Below are 22,382 nucleotides of genomic sequence, written 5' to 3' on the forward strand. Positions count from 1 at the left end.
GGATGGTGAACCTTCACCCCAGTCTGAAGTCCTGCGCACACTCTGGAGCAGGTTTTCATCAAGCATCTCTCTGACATCTACTGTCAACTGTGGGACCTTATATAGACAGGTGTGTGCCATTACAAATCATGTCCAATCAATTTAATTTACCACAGGTGGACTCTAATCAAGTTGTAGAAACATCAAGGATAATCAATGGAAACAGGATGCACCAGAGCTCAATTTCAAGTCTGATAGCGAAAGGTCTGAATACTTATGTAAATAAGTATTTCTGTTTAAATGTGTTTTTTTTGCAAACATTTCTAAAAACGTGTTTTCTTTGGTATTATGGAGTATTGTGTGTAGATTGCTGAGGAAAACGTTTTGTTTAATACATTTTAGAATAAGGCTACAAAGTAACAAAATGTGGAAAAAGTCAAAGGGGTCTAAAATACGTTCCAAAGCACTGTAGCCTAATTTAGAAAAACGGGATTGTCTTCTTGTCCTCCTTTTTAATGTTACAAATAACAATGAATATCAACAACTCTGTCTCTGTTATATGTTTCTTTCTAGTAGGCATTTTCCCATCTTGGAGTCTGAGACCTTGTGGAAATCTGTCGTAGAGAAGAATAATGTATGACAATTTAGACACTACGTTACCCTATAGTAGTTATCATCATCATGCTTTCCATGGTTTAAGCCTATAGCTAGCTATGCCTTGCTAACTAGTTGTGTTATCCAGCTAGCTATAAAAGTGCATGCTAACACGAAAGATATGTATAACTAACCCAAGATTGACCACACCATGTTTCCAATGGGGAACTTTTATTATGAAGGCAAGCCGTAAATTCCACTGATGTGGATAATGGTTATTGTGGCTAGCTTCACACAAAGGTGAGCCCAGCTAGCATATCATAGCTATTTGCCAGCTTCAGGTTAGGTAACTTAGCTAGCTACAGTAGCTAGTCAAGGTTAGAAAGCTACCTAGCTAATCCAAACAAAACTCAACATACTACATGGAAAGTATATTCTGTACAATGTGATATGGTAACTAGTTAGCAGGCCTAACAATAACGCCAGCTAACGTTAGCTAGCTACGGTTATGGCACTGCAGTTAGCTAGCAGGCCAAAATGCTAACTAACTTCCTCGTTCAGCAGAATATATGTATCCCCAAAAGAAAACGAAACAAATTCAACGGAAAACGTACCTTTCTCTCTCCTGTCTTGACGTTTTTGTCTCGTCTTATAACACATTTTTTTCTTTTGCGACAATCTACTAGACTATATACTAGACATTTATAGAATAAATCATACATAGTTTGATGTTTCTGTGATTTCAATAGATCTGTAATAAACGGTGAATTAGTTATTGTTTTATACAGTTTTAAATGACATTTGATAGATTTTTATGTATTTCTATCAAGTCAACTGGAAATTCTACTCAAAACAGAGGTTGTAAAAGTATGCTAGACATTTATAGAGTAAACCATATCTATTTTCATGTGACAATCAATTAGTTATTGATTTCTGCAATTTTAAAAGTCTTTGGGCGAATGAATGAAATAAAACGAACTTTACGTCGGTCTGCCTACTCATGTGATTTAAAAATATATATATATTTATTTAACAAGGCAAGTCATTTACAAACACATTTTTATTTACAATGACGGCCTACCAGGGAACAGTGGGTTAACTGCATTGTTCAGAGAGAGATTTTTACCTTGTCATGTCGAAGATTCGACACAGCAACATTTCAGTTACTTGCCCCGCTCTTACGCTAATAACTAGGCTACCTGTGATGCTGGGATAGGTATTGTGAACACGCCATTGCAGTTATGACATTGATAAAATAATGGCCATGTTTCAAGAGTATCAGAATTGTTCACTTCTCTCATTGACTTCTCAAACCCAGGTTTGGTCTACTTCACAAGCCTTCTCTGAAGTCTCGCGTTTTTACGTCTCTGGGTTTAGAAACCGGTAGTGGGGAAACAGGAAGTTCCGCGCAGGCGCACATCATTCTTCGCAATCAAGGAAACGCCAGAATTGTGCAGTCGAGACGAATACTTCTGTGTCCGTTTCAAATGTATGTCTACTGGTATGTAATAGCACGTTATAATATCGAAAGAACATGTCATAACATGCCATGCAACAAATACGTCAATGTATTCTCTCGTTTGATAAAGGTTTTATGTGCTATGTTTTGTGTCAAACCGTGTGAGTGAACGTGATCACTTGTCACATAGAGACTTTAGGTTAGTCTGAGGGGATGTATATCATTTCTTCAAGGTAATTTTTATTTATGATCAATTTATTTGAGATTTCTGGGTTCGTTTAACATGTCGTTTTTGGTTTTGTGTAAAATTCACGAGATGGTAAAATAGCGGTTTCCACTCGGTCTGCATCAACGGACATCAGTGCAGACAGCGAGGGTGCAGCAGAGATACACTTTTACGGTTTCACCACTGTTTTGGAGCTAAATGTAATGATTATCAGTTTTTTACGTGTTTTTTTACATGTGTACTAATATTCAGACATATCAAGTTATCTTTATCTATAAATGTTACTATGGTGTGAACGGAAATACTTTTTGATTGGAATAATACAGTGACAAGGTTATTCAGGAAAATAGTACATCGTGCTGCCTACAACATACTGCAACCTTGTACTACATTTTTTTTGGTCATTTATGTGAATTCAGGAAATCTACTATAGATTAAGTGTGTTTAGAGTTGTGTAGCCTAATTTAAAGTGTATACTTTGTCTAATGTGAATGAATTCGTGTTTTGTTGTCAATGCTTAGTTACCAGATCTATTGAAATGAGATCAGTGCTTGACTTGGGCAGGAGCTCATCAAAGCTGAGTACCATCACCTCAAATGTCTACTGTGTGAGCTCATGTTCCTCTTATAGAATATTAGTTAAACAGTATTGTGGAGCTGCTGCACCTAAATATAAACAATATTTTTAGAGAATTAAGAATGTGCCAGAACTGTCAAGACTAACTTTTGTATCTGTTTCTCTATTTCTACAGACCGACTCAGATTAAGTCTGAGGCCGGTAACATCAACAGTGAGGACAAACCCAACCTGCCTCTCCTTCCACACTGAGTCCAAACCTACAGTCACTGGGTCCTGATTGTAACAGTGGAGTCCAGTTTGCACTGCAGGATCCAGAGATGGCATCAGTGAAGCTGGAAGACTGCAGTCAAACACTGGAGCTGAATGTCAACATTAAAGATGAAGAAGAGGAGGAGGAGATTGGGAAATCTGTTAGTCATGGTAAGAGAAGGTTCTATCTAAGTTTGTTTCATTCCAACTTCCCACTGTGTATGAAAAGTTGCAGTAGAACTGTTTCATGATGAACTGTTTCAATGAGAAGGTAGATGATATTTCATGCTACTGACACTTGCATGGTTTGACACCAGTATTGCCAGCATTTGTTTTATTCACTGGGCTGTCTGGAGTGATCAGAGAGGAGACTAAAGAAGTGAAGTAAACAAACTGCCAGTGTTTAAAGTTCTATGAAGTGAGTCTGTAGTTTCTAACTCTTGTGATACTGAGTGGAGGATTTATGAGATGAGACTTTTAGATTACATTTAGATTAGTTTTATTCCCTTTTGTCATGAATACATACAGTACCAGCCTACTGATATGAATACGTACAGTGCCAGACTACTGATATGAATACATACAGTACCAGCCTACTGATATGAATACGTACAGTACCAGCCTGCTGATATGAATACGTACAGTACCAGCCTACTGATATGAATACGTACAGTACCAGCCTACTGATATGAATACGTACAGTACCAGCCTACTGATATGAATACGTACAGTACCAGCCTACTGATATGAATACGTACAGTACCAGCCTACTGATATGAATACGTACAGTACCAGCCTGCTGATATGAATACGTACAGTACCAGCCTACTGATATGAATACGTACAGTACCAGCCTGCTGATATGAATACGTACAGTACCAGCCTACTGATATGAATACGTACAGTACCAGCCTGCTGATATGAATACGTACAGTACCAGCCTACTGATATGAATACATACAGTACCAGCCTACTGATATGAATACGTACAGTACCAGCCTACTGATATGAATACGTACAGTACCAGCCTACTGATATGAATACGTACAGTACCAGCCTACTGATATGAATACGTACAGTACCAGCCTACTGATATGAATACGTACAGTACCAGCCTACTGATATGAATACGTACAGTACCAGCCTGCTGATATGAATACGTACAGTACCAGCCTGCTGATATGAATACGTACAGTACCAGCCTACTGATATGAATACGTACAGTACCAGCCTGCTGATATGAATACGTACAGTACCAGCCTGCTGATATGAATACGTACAGTACCAGCCTACTGATATGAATAGATACAGTACCAGCCTACTGATATGAATACGTACAGTACCAGCCTGCTGATATGAATACGTACAGTACCAGCCTACTGATATGAATACGTACAGTACCAGCCTACTGATATGAATAGATACAGTACCAGCCTGCTGATATGAATACGTACAGTACCAGCCTACTGATATGAATACATACAGTACCAGCCTACTGATATGAATACGTACAGTACCAGCCTACTGATATGAATACGTACAGTACCAGCCTACTGATATGAATACGTACAGTACCAGCCTACTGATATGAATACGTACAGTACCAGCCTACTGATATGAATACGTACAGTACCAGCCTACTGATATGAATACGTACAGTACCAGCCTACTGATATGAATACGTACAGTACCAGCCTACTGATATGAATACGTACAGTACCAGCCTACTGATATGAATACGTACAGTACCAGCCTACTGATATGAATACGTACAGTACCAGCCTGCTGATATGAATACGTACAGTACCAGCCTACTGATATGAATACGTACAGTACCAGCATGCTGATATGAATACGTACAGTACCAGCCTACTGATATGAATACGTACAGTACCAGCCTACTGATATGAATACATACAGTACCAGCCTACTGATATGAATAGATACAGTACCAGCCTACTGATATGAATACGTACAGTACCAGCCTACTGATATGAATACGTACAGTACCAGCCTACTGATATGAATAGATACACTACCAGCCTGCTGATATGAACACATACAGTACCAGCCTACTGATATGAATACGTACAGTACCAGCCTACTGATATGAATACGTACAGTACCAGCCTACTGATATGAATACATACAGTACCAGCCTACTGATATGAATACATACAGTACCAGCCTACTGATATGAACACATACAGTACCAGCCTACTGATATGAATTCATACAGTACCAGCCTACTGATATGAATACATACAGTACCAGCCTACTGATATGAATAGATACACTACCAGCCTACTGATATGAACACATACAGTACCAGCCTACTGATATGAATACATACAGTACCAGCCTACTGATATGAATACATACAGTACCAGCCTACTGATATGAATACATACAGTACCAGCCTACTGATATGAATACATACAGTACCAGACTACTGATATGAATACATACAGTACCAACCTACTGATATGAATACATACAGTGTGTTCGGAAAGTATTCAGACACCTTGACCTTTTCCACATTTTGTTTCGTTACAGCCTTATTTTAAAATGGGTTAAATAAGAAACGTTCCTCATCAATCTACACACAATACCCCATAATGACAAAGCAAACACAGGTTTTTAGAAATGTTTTCACATTTATAAAACATTTAAAACAGATACCTTATTTACATAAGTATTCAGACCCTTGGCTATGAGACTCGACATTGAGCTCGGGTGCATCTTGTTTCCATTGATCATCCTTGAGATGTTTCTACAACTTGATTGTTGTCAACCTGTGGTAAATTCAATTGATTGGACATGATTTGGAAAGGCACACACCTGGCTATATAAGGTCCCACGTTTGACAGTGCATGTCAGAGCAAAAACCAAGTCATGAGGTCGAAGGAATTGTCCGTAGAGCCCCATGAAAGGAAATATTTAAAAGCTGGTAAAATGGCGGCGCCACTCGTTCTGCGTCAAACTAACTTCATCTGCAGACAATTTCACGGTTGCACTACTGTGTTGTGTTTTTGAAGTAAAACCGTGAATACAAGGTTATTAAGGAAAATAGCACATGGTGCTGCCTAAAACAAACCGTAACCTTGTACTAAATGGTTTTTGAGTAATTTATGCATTTTTCTACTACAGGTTAAGTTTTAGCTCAAATGTATTATGAAGCTCCTGCACCTAAATATAAACAGTACCAGCACACAAAATGAGTATCGACAACTATTTCAGTCCAAGTCGAGCACTGAATTAGATAATTGAACAAGAACAAATGTAACATATTTAATAAAGAAGGTGCCAGAACTGTCAAGAAAATAACTTTTGTGTCTGTTTCTCTTCTACTACTTGCCGACTCAGGTATGACGCCGGTAACATCAACAGTGACGACAAACCCAGCCTGCCTCTCTCCTTCCACACTGACTCCAAACCTACAGTCACTGGGTCCTGATTGTGACAGTGGAGCCCAGTTTGCTCTGCAGGATCCAGAGATGGCATCAGTGAAGCTGGAAGACTGCAGTCAAGCACTGGAGCTGAATGTCAACATTAAAGATGAAGAAGAGGAGGAGAAGATTGGGGAATCTGTTTCTCATGGTAAGAGCAGGTTCTATCTAACTAAGTTTGTTGTTCATTCCAACTTCCCACTGTGTATGAAAAGTTGCAGTAGAACTGTTTCATGATGAACTGTTTCAATGAGAAGGTAGATGTTATTTCATGCTACTGACACTTGCATGGCTTGACACCAGTATTGTCAGCATTTGTTTTATTTACTGAGCTGTCTGGAGTGATCAGAGAGGAGACTAAAGAAGTGAAGTAGACAAACTGCCAGTGTTTTAAAATTCTATGAAGTCTGTAGTTTCTAACCCTTGTGATAGTGATTGAAGGATGATATAGGTCATACTTTTCAAGACTTATGAGATACTTATATAGTTTTTTATTCTCCTTTTGTATTGCACAGCCTACTTAAATGAAAACGTACTGGTAGCCTAGTGGTTAGAACGTTGGGCCAGTAACCGAAAGGTTGCTGGATCGAATCCTTGAGCTGACAAGGTAAAAAATATGTCATTCTGCCCCTGAGCACGGCAGTTAACACACTGAACCCCGGGCGCTAGAGACATGGATATCCATTATGGCAGCTCCCCTCACCTCTGTGATTCAGAGGTTGGGTTAAATATGGAAGACACACTTCAGTTGAATGCATTCAGTTGTACAACTGACTAGGTACCCCCTCTCCCATTCAGGAAGAATTTAGACCCCTTGACTTTTCCCACATTTTGTTTTCGTTACAGCCTTATTTTAATATGGATTAAATGAATAAAAATCCTCATCAATCTACACACAATATCCCATAATGACCAAGCAAACACCGGTTTTGGAAATGTTTTCACATTTTCTAAAATAAAAAACGAAAAAACAGTAATACCTTATTTATGTAAGTATTCAAATCCTTTGTGATGAGACTTAACATTGAGCTCAGGTGCATCCTGTTTCCATTGATCATCCTTGAGATGTTTCTTCAACTTGATTGTTGTCCACCTGTGGTAAATTCAATTGATTGGACATGATTTGTAAAGGTACACACCTGTCTATATAAGGTCCCACAGTTTACAGTGCATGTCAGAGTAAAAACCAAGTCATGAGGTCGAGGGAATTGTCCGAAGAGCTCCATGAAAGGAAATATTCACAAGCTGGTAAAATGGCGGTGCCCAGTCAGTCTGCGTCAACGGACTTCAGTGCAGGCAGTGTGGGTGCAGCAGAGACCATTTTTACGGCTGCCCTACTGTTTTGAAAATAAATGTAACGACTCGGTTTTCTACATGTGTAATAATATTCAGACACAATTGTCCGTAGAACTCCATGAAAGGATTATGTCGAGGCACAGATCTGGGGGAGGGAACCAAAACATTACTGCAGTGTTTCTTTCAAAACATTTTTTTAACCTTTTATTTAACTAGGCATGTCGGTTAAGAACAAATCATTTTTTACAATGATGGCCTACCCCAGACTACGCTGGGCCAATTGCCAGAAGCCCTATGGGACTCCCTATCATGTCCAGTTGTGATATAGCCTGGAATCAAACTAGGGTCTTTAGGGATGCAGTGCCTTAGACCGCTGCACCACTCGGGAGACCCTAGAAGCGTTGAAGGTCCCCAAGAACACAATGGCTTACATCAATCATTATTTGTATTTATATATATAATAGTTCCAAGTAGGAAAATCTACAGAAATACAATTTTCTTTTCTGTTTTTCCGAAGATAGACGAAAATAACAACCAAACAAATAAATAAAAAGTACGATATGCAGTTGTAGATGATGTAGATTACGCTTCGACTAGAGCCAATATTCACAAAGAAAAGACAAATAAAAAAATATGTTTTTATAAATGTTTTCATGAGATGCAGTGCCTCCTGCCACTCGGGAGCCCCTTGAAGCGTTGAAGGTCCCCAAGAACACAGTGCCCTCATCATTCATTTTTTTAACACATATATTTATTAGTTCCACGTAGAACAATTACATAAATACAATTGTATTTTCTCTTTTCACCCCCCCAACCCAAAGAGAGATGAAAACATAACAACCAAACATAAAGAAATCCAAGAATATAAATAAATAAAGTATAATATACAGTTGTAGATAATGCAGATTACGCTTCGACTAGAGCCAATATTCACATAGAATATAGAGAATATACAGATTTACAGTTCCAATGCTTCTACAATATCATCAGTTTGCACAAACTCATTAAACAGATCCCAAATATAATGAAACTCTGGGGCTTTCTTCTTCACTATATAAGTACATTTTTCAAGAGCCAGGCTTGACGTGAATTATTTTAACCAATGACCAAGTGAGGGGGAACTGACATACTTCCAGTGGAGAGCAATTGAACGTCTAGCTTGTAATAGACAGAGGTCAACCATTTTATTTTCTCTCCTATGTAAAGAGATATTATCTGGGTAAAGATTTAGGAGGTATAGTTTAGGGATTAGTGGTATTGGGGTAGAGGTCATCGCAGAGATCTTTGCTCCAAAACATTTATCTCAGCACATTCCTCCAGGCCTTGAACACACAGGTCTGGGTTATTCGGGTCAAATTTCTGAATCTTAACAACGGTGATATCGGTTCTCATTATCCAATTCTATTGCAACAATCTCTGGCGAGTGTTTGTTGTCTGTATTTGAGCTCTACAGCATATCATACCCCAATACACTGTACATTTCCAAACCTAAACGTTTTTTATTTATTTATATATTTCACCTTTATTTAACCAGGTAGGCCAGTTGAGAACACCTTTATTTAACCAGGTAGGCCAGTTGAGAACACCTTTATTTAACCAGGTAGGCTAGTTGAGAACACCTTTATTTAACCAGGTAGGCTAGTTGAGAACACCTTTATTTAACCAGGTAGGCTAGTTGAGAACACCTTTATTTAACCAGGTAGGCTAGTTGAGAACACCTTTATTTAACCAGGTAGGCCAGTTGAGAACACCTTTATTTAACCAGGTAGGCCAGTTGAGAACACCTTTATGTAACCAGGTAGGCTAGTTGAGAACACCTTTATTTAACCAGGTAGGCTAGTTGAGAACACCTTTATTTAACCAGGTAGGCCAGTTGAGAACACCTTTATTTAACCAGGTAGGCCAGTTGAGAACACCTTTATTTAACCAGGTAGGCTAGTTGAGAACACCTTTATTTAACCAGGTAGGCTAGTTGAGAACACCTTTATTTAACCAGGTAGGCCAGTTGAGAACACCTTTATTTAACCAGGTAGGCTAGTTGAGAACACCTTTATTTAACCAGGTAGGCTAGTTGAGAACACCTTTATTTAACCAGGTAGGCCAGTTGAGAACACCTTTATTTAACCAGGTAGGCTAGTTGAGAACACCTTTATTTAACCAGGTAGGCTAGTTGAGAACACCTTTATTTAACCAGGTAGGCCAGTTGAGAACACCTTTATTTAACCAGGTAGGCCAGTTGAGAACACCTTTATTTAACCAGGTAGGCCAGTTGAGAACACCTTTATTTAACCAGGTAGGCCAGTTGAGAACACCTTTATTTAACCAGGTAGGCCAGTTGAGAACACCTTTATTTAACCAGGTAGGCCAGTTGAGAACACCTTTATTTAACCAGGTAGGCCAGTTGTGAACAAGTTCTCATTTACAACTGCAACCTGGCCAAGATAAAGTTAAGCAGTGCGACACAAACAACAACAACACAGAGTTACACATGGGATAAACAAACGTACAGTCAATAACACAATAGAAAAATCTACATACAGTGTGTGAAAATGTAGTAAGATTAGGGAGGTAAGGCAATAAATAGGCCATAGTGGTGAAATATTTACAATTTAGCATTAACACTGGAGTGATAGATGTGCAGAAGATGAATGTGCAAGTAGAGATACTGGGGTGCAAAGGAGAAAAATAATAATAACACTGTTGGGTGGGCTATTTACAGATGGGCTGTGTTCAGGTGCAATGATCGGTAAGCTGTTCTGATAGCTGATGCTTAAAGTTAGTCTCCAGATGCAGTGATTTTTGCAATTCGTTCCAGTCTTTGGCAGCAGAGACCTGGAAGGAAAGGTCGGTGAAAGGAGACGAGACGAGAGCATACAGGTCACAGTGTTGGGTAGTATATGGGGCTTTGGTGACAAAACAGATGGCACTGTGAGTAGTGATGCTAGACAGGCAGGCGGATGCGGGCAGCGATCGGTTGAAGAACATGCATTTGGTTTTACTTGCATTTCAGAGCAGTTGGAGGCCACGGAAGGAGAGTTGTATGGCATTGAAGCTCATCTGGAGGTTAGTTAACACAGTGTCCAAAGAAGGGCCAAAAGTATACAGATAGGTGTCTACGTAGAGGTGGATCAGAGAATCACCAGCAGCAAGAGCAACATCATTGATGTATACAGAGAAGAGAGTCAGCCTGAGTATTGAACCCTGTGGCACCCCCATAGGGACTGCCAGAGGTCTGGGCAACAGGCTCTCCGATTTGACACACTGAACTCTGAGAAGTAGTTGGTGAACCAGGCAAGGCAGTTGTTTGAGAAAGCAAGGCTGTTGAGTCTGCCGATAAGAATGCAGTGATTGACAGAGTCGAAAGCCTTGGCCAGGTCGATGAAGACGGCTGCACAGTACTGTTTTTTTATCGATGGCGGTTATGATATCGTTTAGGACCTTGAACGTGGCTGAGGTGCACCCGTGACCAGCTCGGAAACCGGATTGCATAGTGGAGAAGGTACGGTGGGATTCGAAATGGCCCGTGATTTTTTTTGTTAACTTGACTTTCGAAGACGTTAGAAAGGCAAGGTAGGCCTACACGAAACACAGCCCTTATTTGAAGTGTTTCTAAAATCCTCTGAGAAAAATGAATGGTGAAAAAATGATTGGAACCATTTCCTTGTTTGACTGCTAGGTTTTATGGGTATTATGATTTATACTCTATTGACATGCAGCTACCCAACGCTAGAGGGGTGTGGAGACACGTGGGGCAGCAGGTAGCCTAGTGGTTAACGCGTTGGGCCAGTAACCAAAAGGTTGCTGGATCAAATCCCTGAGTTGACAAGGTAAAAATCAGATGTTCTGCCCCTGAACAAGGCAGTTAACCCTCTGATCCCTGGTAGCTCATCATTATCAATAAGAATTGGTTCTTAACTGACTTTCCTAGCTAAATAAAAACCTTTTTTTTTATGGCGAAAAAAAAGAAAAGAGGAATGGGGGATTGCAGAAGCCTTCTGGAAGATTTGATGGAGAAGATGGTGGACCAGAAAATAAGGAGAGTAGTGGAATATGGAATGGAGGATCACACAGAGCCTTTAGAAGAGCTACAGGAGGAAAGTGAACGTGACAAGAGGATGAATGAACTGCGATGGACAGTGCTATGATGACCCCTGAGAAGGAGCTGAGTGTAGAGGGAAGTTGAGATGGTGAAGGTAACTCTGAGTGGACTCATAAGGATTTCTCCGATATCCAGAGGGAGCGGGTGCTCCGGATTTCACGATTGGGGACAAGAATTTTGACTCTAATTGCTCTCTGGAACAGGGCGGCAATTGAAAAGAGTGATAATGGGTTTAGGTTTAAGTGTTGAGGAGGAGCAGTTGAAATGGAAGATTCCAGGTGTCTGTGATGCCAGTCCTTTGGTGAGTAGTAGATCCAGTGTAGAGCGTCGGGAAACAAGAGAACACTTTGTCATGTGGACTTTTGCAAATGTGTATTAATTATGTATCAATGAATTGAATGTATGTAGGCTGTGGAATCCCTCACACCAGTACAGTAGGTGGAGGTGTATGCAGCTAAAAGTTGGATGCGATCCTCCAACCAAATCCCAAAGAAGGATTTTTTATTTTTATTTTATTTCACCTTTATTTAACCAGGTAGGCTAGTTGAGAACACCTTTATTTAACCAGGTAGGCTAGTTGAGAACACCTTTATTTAACCAGGTAGGCTAGTTGAGAACACCTTTATTTAACCAGGTAGAGTAGTTGAGAACACCTTTATTTAACCAGGTAGGCTAGTTGAGAACACCTTTATTTAACCAGGTAGGCTAGTTGAGAACAAGTTCTCATTTGCAACTGCGACCTGGCCAAGATAAAGCATAGCAGTGTGAGCAGACAACAAAGAGTTACACATGGAGTAAACAATTAACAAGTCAATAACACAGTAGAAACCAAAGGGGGAGTCTATATACAATGTGTGCAAAAGGCATGAGGAGGTAGGCAAATAATTACAATTTTGCAGATTAACACTGGAGTGATGAATGATCAGATGGTCATGTACAGGTAGAGATATTGGTGTGCAAAAGAGCAGAAAAGTAAATAAATAAAAACAGTATGGGGATGAGGTAGGTGAAAAAGGGTGGGCTATTTACCAATAGACTATGTACAGCTGCAGCGATCGGTTAGCTGCTCAGATAGCTGATGTTTGAAGTTGGTGAGGGAGATAAAAGTCTCCAACTTCAGCGATTTTTGCAACTCGTTCCAGTCACAGGCAGCAGAGTACTGGAACGAAAGGCGGCCAAATGAGGTGTTGGCTTTAGGGATGATCAGTGAGATACACCTGCACATCACTTGACCCGTATGGAGAATGTAAAAAAGGAGCGTTGTTTATCTCTATTATTGATGATTGATGAAGAGTATCTACCACCCTATGTAAAGCCTGGATATATAAGATACCCCATTAGGGAGTTGGTGTAAAACCTGATGCACGTAAGAAATGTTAAGGGTTTGGCCACATGTCAAGTGTTTGCAGACAGACGTGTTTTATTGAAGAGTATGTGAATGTAAAATGTTGCAACTGTGGAGGGGATCATATTACCGAATTCCCAGAGTGCCCTGTTAGGGTGAAAGAGGTTGAGGTGTCAAGGATCATGTCTGTACAGCAAATATCCTATGTGGAGCAGGTGAAGAGAGTTATAGGGGCAAGAGGCCACTGTTCTATAGAAGATATGGTGGTGGATGCACCTCAACCAGTTGTAAATGTTGTACGTCAATCAAGTGATCTGGATACACTTATTGTGAAGAAGGTGGATATTTTAGTATTTATAGCCACAGTTATTAATTGTACTGCACATGAAGTCCAAGAAGCTGGACATCATTATATCTGCAGCTGAGAAGGTTTTGGGCCTCCAAGACTACAAGGACTACTGTCACCAGATAATGTTCTGCTCTTACAGGATCCTTCTCAGCCTGTGTAGGGACCTGGTTAGAACAGAACAGCTGGCTGATTTCGTTTAATTTATATTTCCTTATTATAGTTTGTATGATAAATAAAACTGTATGCACAGAACAAACATATTAATGCAACATGTAAAGTGTTGGTCCCATGTTTCATGATGTGAAATAAAAGATTCCAGAAATGTTCCATTTACATCCCTATTAGTGAGCATTTCTCCTTTGCTAAGATAATCCATCCACCTGACAGGTGAGGCATATCAAGAAACTGATTAAATAGCATCATTACACAGGTGCACCTTGTGCGGTGGACAAGCGTGGCTGAGTAGGTACCTTGGCAGCAGCCAATGGGGATCCCTGATGTCAACAGAGTGCCCTGTGGTGGGGTTATGGTATGGGCAGGCATACGCTACAGACAACGAACACAACAGCATTTTATCAATGGCAATTTGAATGCACAGAGATACCATAACACAATCCTGAGGCACATTGTCCTGCCATTCATCCGCCGCCATAACCTCATGTTTCAGCGTGACAATGTGCAAGCCCCATGTCGCAAGGATCTGTACACAATTGAATATGTCCCAATTCCGTGGCCTGCATACTCAGACATGTCACCCTTTGAGCATGTTCGGGATGATCCGGATCGACGTGTACGACAGCTTGTTCCAGTTCCCTCCAGTATCCAGGAATTTCGGACAGCCATTGAAGAGCAATGGGTCAACATTCCACAGGCCACAATCAACAGCCTGAATAACTCTATGTAAAGGAGACGTATCACAGAGGAGGCAGCAGCAGCTACCCACTTCTCCAGTGTTTAATGTGTAAATTGGGAGGTGCTGGAACCAGAAGTGAGCCTAAGAGGGGGGTTGACCTGGGGGGCTCTGAGGTACCAGAACACATAAAAAACAAAAACAAATGACAGTCTACTTTGACACTGAGAATCTGAGATCAAAATAAACAACCTTGTCTCTAATCCATCAATAGCCTAGGCCAGGTGTGAGCAGAAACACATTGTACAATATGAGGAGGAAGTTATAGTCCTAAACAAGCTTTCCAGTTTCACTGACTCACCCAATGATGTGCAGCTCACTCACCGAACAAAAGCTCATCTCTCTTGCTTTACTTTGTAAAACAATGCTGTTCTCTCAATAGACCTATTTGAAAAGGGCTTTTTGTAATTAGAAATATTCTGAAAGTATATTTCACAATATATTTTGGATGCTGTTCACGGACAGATTAGTATTTTATTTTCAGCAGAATCCATTTACAACCTGTGTTTTCCAGCATTTTCACATTATGTTTTTTAGCGGTCATGACAATTACAGGGGCAATCTAAATGTATTTACTCTGATTGCTTTCATTAGGATTTTTACATTGCAAACTTGAGTTTTCATGCCACGAGGTAGGATACCTGATCCTGGCAAATGGGTCCCGGAAACAAAACTGAGAGGTGCTGGAGGATCCGGCAACAAATTAAGCATCACCCTTCTCATATAATGGGGTAGGGCCATCCCAAGAATCCCTGAATGCACGGATGGTTTGCACCAAAGATTCTTTATAACTAAACCTAGATAGACCACAAGCAGTCATTTCCAATGGGAACAGATGAGTCATAATGGGCAGAGCCAAGCACGAGCTAGCGAGATCTTATTGGCGCGTTCTAGAACACATCTGCATATTTCTGTTAGGCAATGCCTCCTCTGTGAAGTGCTCATGTGCAATTACTCAATTCGCCTTTACATTCCTTCTGAACAATGCAATTTAAAAAATATATATATATATACATTTGCAAAGGGTAAAGTCTACAAAACTTAGTCCACTCTGTTCATAAGATCAGATGTTTCATTGATTAAAACATTTGCAGAATGTTGGCCAAAATCCATCTCGTTCCATCTTCTCCCACTGCCGGCCAATGGGCTTCCTCTCGCTACCATATTTGCTAGTGAGTTGAAACACTAAGCGGATTCTTCACATTTATACATCTGGTGAAATATTTGTCTCCTTGTTCAATCTGTGGCTGCACTGTGGTAGTGGGGGAACAGGAAGTTCCGGGCACGCACCATTCTTCAGAATAAAGAAAGCGGCAGAACTCTAATGTTAAGAAGATAACATTTGTGTCCTTTTCTATGTATTACTACAGGTATGTAATAGCAGGTTTAAACTTCCTGATATTAGAAGAACATGCGAGGTAACAAATCCTTTAAGGTATTAACACGTTTGGTAAAGGGTTGATGTGTTATTTTTGTGTCAAACCAAGTGAAGAACGTGATAACTATTTTACAAGCCACATAGCTAGAGATTTTGTGTTTGTCTGAGTGGATTTAATAAATAATCAATTTATTTGAGATTTCTGAGCTCGTTTTGCATGTTATTGGTTTTATCTCAAATTCACGAGCTGGGAAAACCACAGCGTCCTCTCTGTCTGCGTCAAAAATACATTTTTATTTTGTCATTTTCAGACACATTCCATTTCTATCTTTGTCTATAAATTGTTAATATGATGTGAACGGGAAATACAATTGGTTTTTGATTTGAAATAATACAGTGAAGTGAAGGTTATTCAGGAAAATAGTGCTGCCTTAAACATACTGCAACCTTGTACTAAATGGTTTTTGAGTCATTTATTAATTTGTGTAAATCCAAGAAATCTACTATAAGTTAAGTTTAGTTACTTTGTGTATCGTGTACTTTGTCTAATTTGAATGAATTCTTGTTTTGTTGTCAATGCTTACCTACCTCATGTATTGAAATGAGATGGACAGGAGCTCACTGGAGCTGAGTACCAGCACCTCAATGTTCTACTGCTTGAGCTCATGTTCCTCTTCTAGAAAAATACCTCAACAGTATTGTGGAGCTGCTGCACCTAAATATAAACAGTACCGACACATATTTCAGTCCAAGTCAAGCACTGAATTAGATAATTGACCACACAAACATTTTAATATTTTAATAGAGTATAAAGAAAGTTCCAGAACTGTCAAGACAACTTTTTGTGTCTGTTTCTCATTGTTACTACAGGACGACTAGAATTAAGTCTGAGGCCAGTAACATCAACAGTGACGACAAACCCAGCCTGCCTCTCTCCTTCCACACTGAGTCCAAACCTACAGTCACTGGGTCCTGATTGTGACAGTGGGGCCCAGTTTGCACTGCAGGATCCAGAGATGGCATCAGTGAAGCTGGAAGACTGCAGTCAAACACTGGAGATGAATGTCAACATTAAAGATGAAGAGGAGAAGGAGAAGATTGGGACATCTGTTTCTCATGGTAAGAGCAGGTTCTGTTATTTATTCCAACTTCCCACTGTGTATGAAAAGTTGCAGTAGAACTGTTTCATGATGAACTGTTTCAATGAAAAGGTAGATGTTATTTCATGCGACTGAGACTTGCCTGGTTTGACACCAGTAAAGGGAGTGTTCAGATAGTAGACTAAAGAAGGGAAGTTGACAAACTGCCAGTGTTTTAAAGTTCTATGAAATTAGTATTTTTTTAAACTTTTATTTAACTAGGCAAGTCAGTTAAGAACAAATTATTATTTACATTGTCAGCCTACCCCCGGCCAAACCCAGACGGCGCTGGGCCAATTGATCGCTAACCCTAAGGGACTCCCAATCATGGTCGGAGTGGATGATATTGCTCATAATTGTCATGACTTTCACCCACTTTGAAAACAGTTTATTCCTTTTTGTATTGTACAGCCTACTGATATGAATACATATGTTACCCGGTACAGCCAGAAGAGGACTGGCCACCCATTAGATTAAAATATCCACCTTCTTCATTGGTTTCTCTCTACGTTTCTTCCTAGTTTCCTGCTTGCTGGGGAGTTTTTCGTGGCCACTTTGCTTCTACATCTGCATTGCTTGCTCTTTGGGGATTGAGGCTGGGTTTCTGTAAAGCAATTTGTGACAACTTCTGATGTAATAAGGGCTACATAAAATAGATGTGTATATCACACCAACTGACTGGTTCTTCTGATGTTGTTCACACAGGAGACCGTGTTGAGACATTCTCTACATCCAGAGAGCAACAGCAGGAAGATCACAGAGCGAAGAGGTCTCACCACTGCCCACATTGTGAGGAGATTTTCCCATTTCTGTCAAAGCTTAAAATACACCTAAAAATACACACAGGAGTGAATCAGTATTCCTGTACTGATGGTGGGAAGAATTTCACATCATTAAAGGCTCTGACAGTTCATCAGAGAGTGCATACAGGAGAGAAGCCTTACTCCTGCTCTGACTGTGTAAAATGCTTCACAACATCAACTGAGCTAAAAGTTCATCACCGAACACACACAGGAGAGAAGCCTTACTCCTGCTCTGATTGTGGAAAGAGTTTCTCTCAACTGGGCACCTTAAAACAACATGAACGTATACACACAGGAGAGAAGCCGTACTCCTGCTCTGACTGTGGGAAGAGGTTCTCTGTACTGGACCACTTAAAAACACATGAACGTATACATACGGGCGAGAAGCCTTACTCCTGCTCTGACTGTGTAAAATGCTTCACAACATCAACTGAGCTAAATGTTCATCAGAGAACACACACAGGAGAGAAGCCTTACTCCTGCTCTGATTGTGTAAAATGCTTCACAACATCAACTAGGCTAAAAGTTCATCAGAGAACACACACAGGAGAGAAACCTTACTTCTGCTCTGACTGTGGGGTGAGTTTCTCTCTACTGGGCCACTTAAAACGACATGCACGGATACACACAGGAGAGAAGCCTTACACCTGCTCTGACTGTGGAAAGAGTTTCTCTCTACTGTGCCACTTAAAACGACATGCACGGATACACACAGGAGAGAAGCCTTACTCCTGCTCTGATTGTGTAAAATGCTTCACCACATCAACTGGGTTAATAGTTCATCAGAGAACACACAAACGTTAAGCTTTACTCTTCCTTTGACTATGGGAAGAGTCTCTGAACTGAACCAGTTAAAATAACATGAACATATACACAGGAGAGAAGCCTTACTCCTGCTCTGACTGTGGAAAGCGTTTCTCTCGAGTGGGCCAGTTAAAAAGACACCATGGTAAAAATAAAGGAAATAGGCCCCTGATCTGACTAGAAAATGTTTTAAAACAACAGCTGAGCTAAACAGTCACCAGAGAACACACATAGGAGAGAAGCCGTACTTTTGCTCTCATTGTGGCAAGAGTTTCTCCCGATTGGGTAATGTAAAAACACATATCAACGGATACACACTTGAGAGAAGCCTGATCACTGCACTGACTGTGAGAAGAGATTCTACAGACTGGGCCATTTAAAACGACACTAATGTATACATAGAGAGAAGACTCGATCAGTTCTCTCAGACCAGCTAAGATTTGTCACTCCACTTAATTCTCATCTCATTAAGTAATTGGCAACGTTGAATTGGATCAAATGAAGAAAGCGTAGAACACTGTAATCTTATTGTTTCTCACTGTGAGAGAACTGTGCAGAGGAAATGGAGTGTTATAGAATGTTAGCCTCTCTTTACTTTACTGATCAGTGTGCATCTGGTCAGTTTTGGTGAGTTTTGTTAGCTTCTACTGCAAAGATATTGAGCTGACCTTGGATTTGCCCTTAAGGTAGAATATCCTCTGTGAGGCTGGTTGACTGGGTGGTGCTGCTTCCCTCTGCAGTTTTCTGTGGGAATGAGCTGGTAGACACAACATGTACAGAGTGTACAAAACATTAAGGACACCTGCTCTTTCCATGACATAGACTGACCAGCTGAACGCTATGATCCTTTTTAGTTTTTGTGTATTTATTATGGATCCTCATTAGCTTTCAGCAAAAATCAACAAACTACTATTGCAGTGGGCTAAGGAATGAAAACACTGGACACTAGAAAATTGGAAACATACTGCCTGGTCTGATGAATCCCTGTTCCTGCTGTTTCATGCTGATGGGAGGACTGGGGTATGGAGGAAACCACGAGTACATACATCCAGTGGTGGAAAAAGTACCTTATAGAAAATTACTCAATTAAAAGTGAAAGTCACCCAGTAAAATACTACTGGAGTAAAAGTCTAGAAGTATTTGATTGTAAAGATACTTAAGCATCAAAAGTAAAAGTATGAATAATTTCAAATTCCTTAAAATTAAGCAAACCAGACTGTACAACAGTGTTGTTTTTTATATATTACGGTTTGCCAGGGGCAGACTCCAACACTCAGACATCATTTACAAACTAAGCATTTGTTTTTAGTGAGTCTGCCAGATCAGAGGCTGTAGGGATGACCAGGGATGTTATCTTGATAAGTGTGTGAATTCGACTTTTTTCTATCCTGCTAATCATAAAAAATGTAACGAGTACTTTTGGGTGTCAGGGACAATGTATGGAGTAAAAAGTGCTTTATTTTATATTGGAATTTGGTGACATAAAAGTTGTCAACAATATGAATAAATGTAATATGTATATAAATAGTAAAGTACAGATACAACTACAGTAGGTCTTTTAAATAATTTATTCTTAAGTACTTTACACCACTGTATGCATCCATGCCGTGTCAGCATTGCAGGCTGGTGGTGTGATGGTTGGGGTGTGTTTTCAGGGCACACATTGGGCCCCTTGATAAAAGTTGAACAATGTTTGAATGCCACAGGATATCTAAAGAATCATTGCCAATCAGGTGCCTCCCTTCATGGCAGCAGTTTATCCATCTGCAAATAGATTTTTTTCAGCAGGATTATGCCCCAAGTCTTGTCCAGGAATGATTCCAAGAACATGACAGTGAATTCAGTTTACTGCAGTGGCCTGACGAGTCACCAGATCTCAATCCAATTGTTCATCTCTGGGAGGAGATGGAACGAGCTATTCGGAGTAGAGATCCACTCCCAGCCAACCCAACACATCTGTGGGAATCATTGGAGTCAACATGGGCCAGAATCCCTGTTGAAAGCTCTCAAAACCTTGGACATTCTATGCCCCGATGAATTGAGGTGGGGTGCAACTCCTAATGTTTAGTGTATATCAGAAAAGATGGTGTGATGATCTGTTTTCAGCATAAGTTTGGGTGGATCATTTAATATTACTAAACAACTTTTGTTTAATGATGAACAGGCTATGAATCAACTACTTGTGTTTATTAAACTGTATTTTAATATTAGATCCGTTATTGTAGTCATTGATGATGAATGTATTTGAATAACTGTATTGAAGTCGATTGATCTGGTGGCAGGTAGCCTAGTGGTTAAGAGTGTTGGGCCAGTAACTGAAAGGTCGCTGGTTTGAATCTCAAGCCGACCAGTTGAAAAATCAGTCATTGTGCCTTTGAGCAAGGCAATTAACTCTTATTTGTCCTATAAGTCGCTCTGGATAAGAGCATCTGCTAAATGACACAAATATAATGAAAAATGTTTGTACCTGAATTTATGCTGCTTTTCTTCTCTTGTGTAATTAAATGAAATAAACTGTTTGAAGTGAAATACTGTATATACAATACACAACATTACCACTTTGTTTACCCTGGCCAGAGGTACAGGACCATAGTAAACTAGACTATGTAGCTGCTGCTGTTAGTAGCCTACAGTTTCCATGTAATACAGCATGTCAGATCACTAATGATTAGGTGTATAGACTGCTACATTTATGCAAGAGTTTTTGCTGGTGGCTATCAGGAGTGATGTATTATCAGGCTTACTAAAGAAGCTACTAGAGGGAAGTGGAGAGAGCTTTGAGCCTTGAGCTTTGTGTGTTGTGCCCGGCCTGCCCGACATGGTCAAGAGAGGCAAAGGGCATGCAGCAAGCACTCCGAAGTGAAGACCTGTACAAAATTGTATGATTGTAGTACAATGAAAAAAATATAGCATGGTATTTTCGTGGAATGGTAGTGACCAAAAAAACGATATATTTCCATTGTACTAGACCTAGGAGCATAGAAGATAATAATAGCCTGGAAGTAAAGCTGCACTGGGAGACACATTTGAAATGGAATACATTGAATACATTCAGCAGGGTGGAAACAATCACAGTAAAACATGATTTAAATGTATTGTTGGAAGGGCTGTGGTCACCAGTCATGTAATACATTAAATATATACATCAGATGGTATTGGGGAACTATTTCATAGGGTTTTCATGGGTACATTATTCACCCATTTCAATCTTATACCAACCAACCCTATGCTTGGTGTGACTGTTATGGTCAGAACAGACCATCTGATATGCCCTTAAATATTATAATATGCAACCTGGAATTAAAATGTAAGAGGACCAGTGCTTCTACAGTGAATCACATCTGTGCTGTTTGAGAGAGATGTTGTTAGACTACATTGTATTGTTGTTTCCTCTTCTGGGTGCACTGGTGGGCAAAAATATCATTTCAATTCACAGAGACAATGAATATTTCAAATTTAGCCCCACGTTTGAATTATCCTATTAACAAATAGCCTATAGCTTCCCAATTCATAGTCCTAGACAGTGTAGGCTACACTACACATTTAACACGTGGTTAGTGGGCTAATCAATTCAATGACCATAACATAATGTTGGATCTGATTACAGTGGTAAAATCACCAATGTCTATATTAATACGTAGGGATGCATGATATATCTTGAACATATAGCTAAAAATGCTACGGCCGATGTCTAGTTTAACGCCAGATGTGCAAAACCGATGTCA

General features: G+C 39.9%; 1 protein-coding gene across 1 annotated transcript; it reads left to right on the forward strand.

Annotated features, from left to right (window-relative positions):
* Positions 1 to 1,901: 1,901 nt before the first annotated feature.
* LOC116364196 (zinc finger protein 501-like) lies at positions 1,902 to 21,186 on the forward strand. Its single transcript, XM_031817428.1, has 5 exons — positions 1,902 to 2,074; positions 3,010 to 3,256; positions 6,452 to 6,685; positions 16,782 to 17,030; positions 17,756 to 21,186. Exons 2-5 carry the CDS (start codon positions 3,154 to 3,156, stop codon positions 18,655 to 18,657), a joined length of 1,488 nt encoding a protein of 495 aa, XP_031673288.1. The 5' UTR covers positions 1,902 to 2,074; positions 3,010 to 3,153; the 3' UTR covers positions 18,658 to 21,186.
* The last annotated feature ends 1,196 nt before the right edge of the window (positions 21,187 to 22,382 follow it).

Source organism: Oncorhynchus kisutch, unplaced genomic scaffold (assembly GCF_002021735.2).
Source record: "Oncorhynchus kisutch isolate 150728-3 unplaced genomic scaffold, Okis_V2 scaffold1022, whole genome shotgun sequence".
Taxonomy (NCBI): domain Eukaryota; kingdom Metazoa; phylum Chordata; class Actinopteri; order Salmoniformes; family Salmonidae; genus Oncorhynchus; species Oncorhynchus kisutch.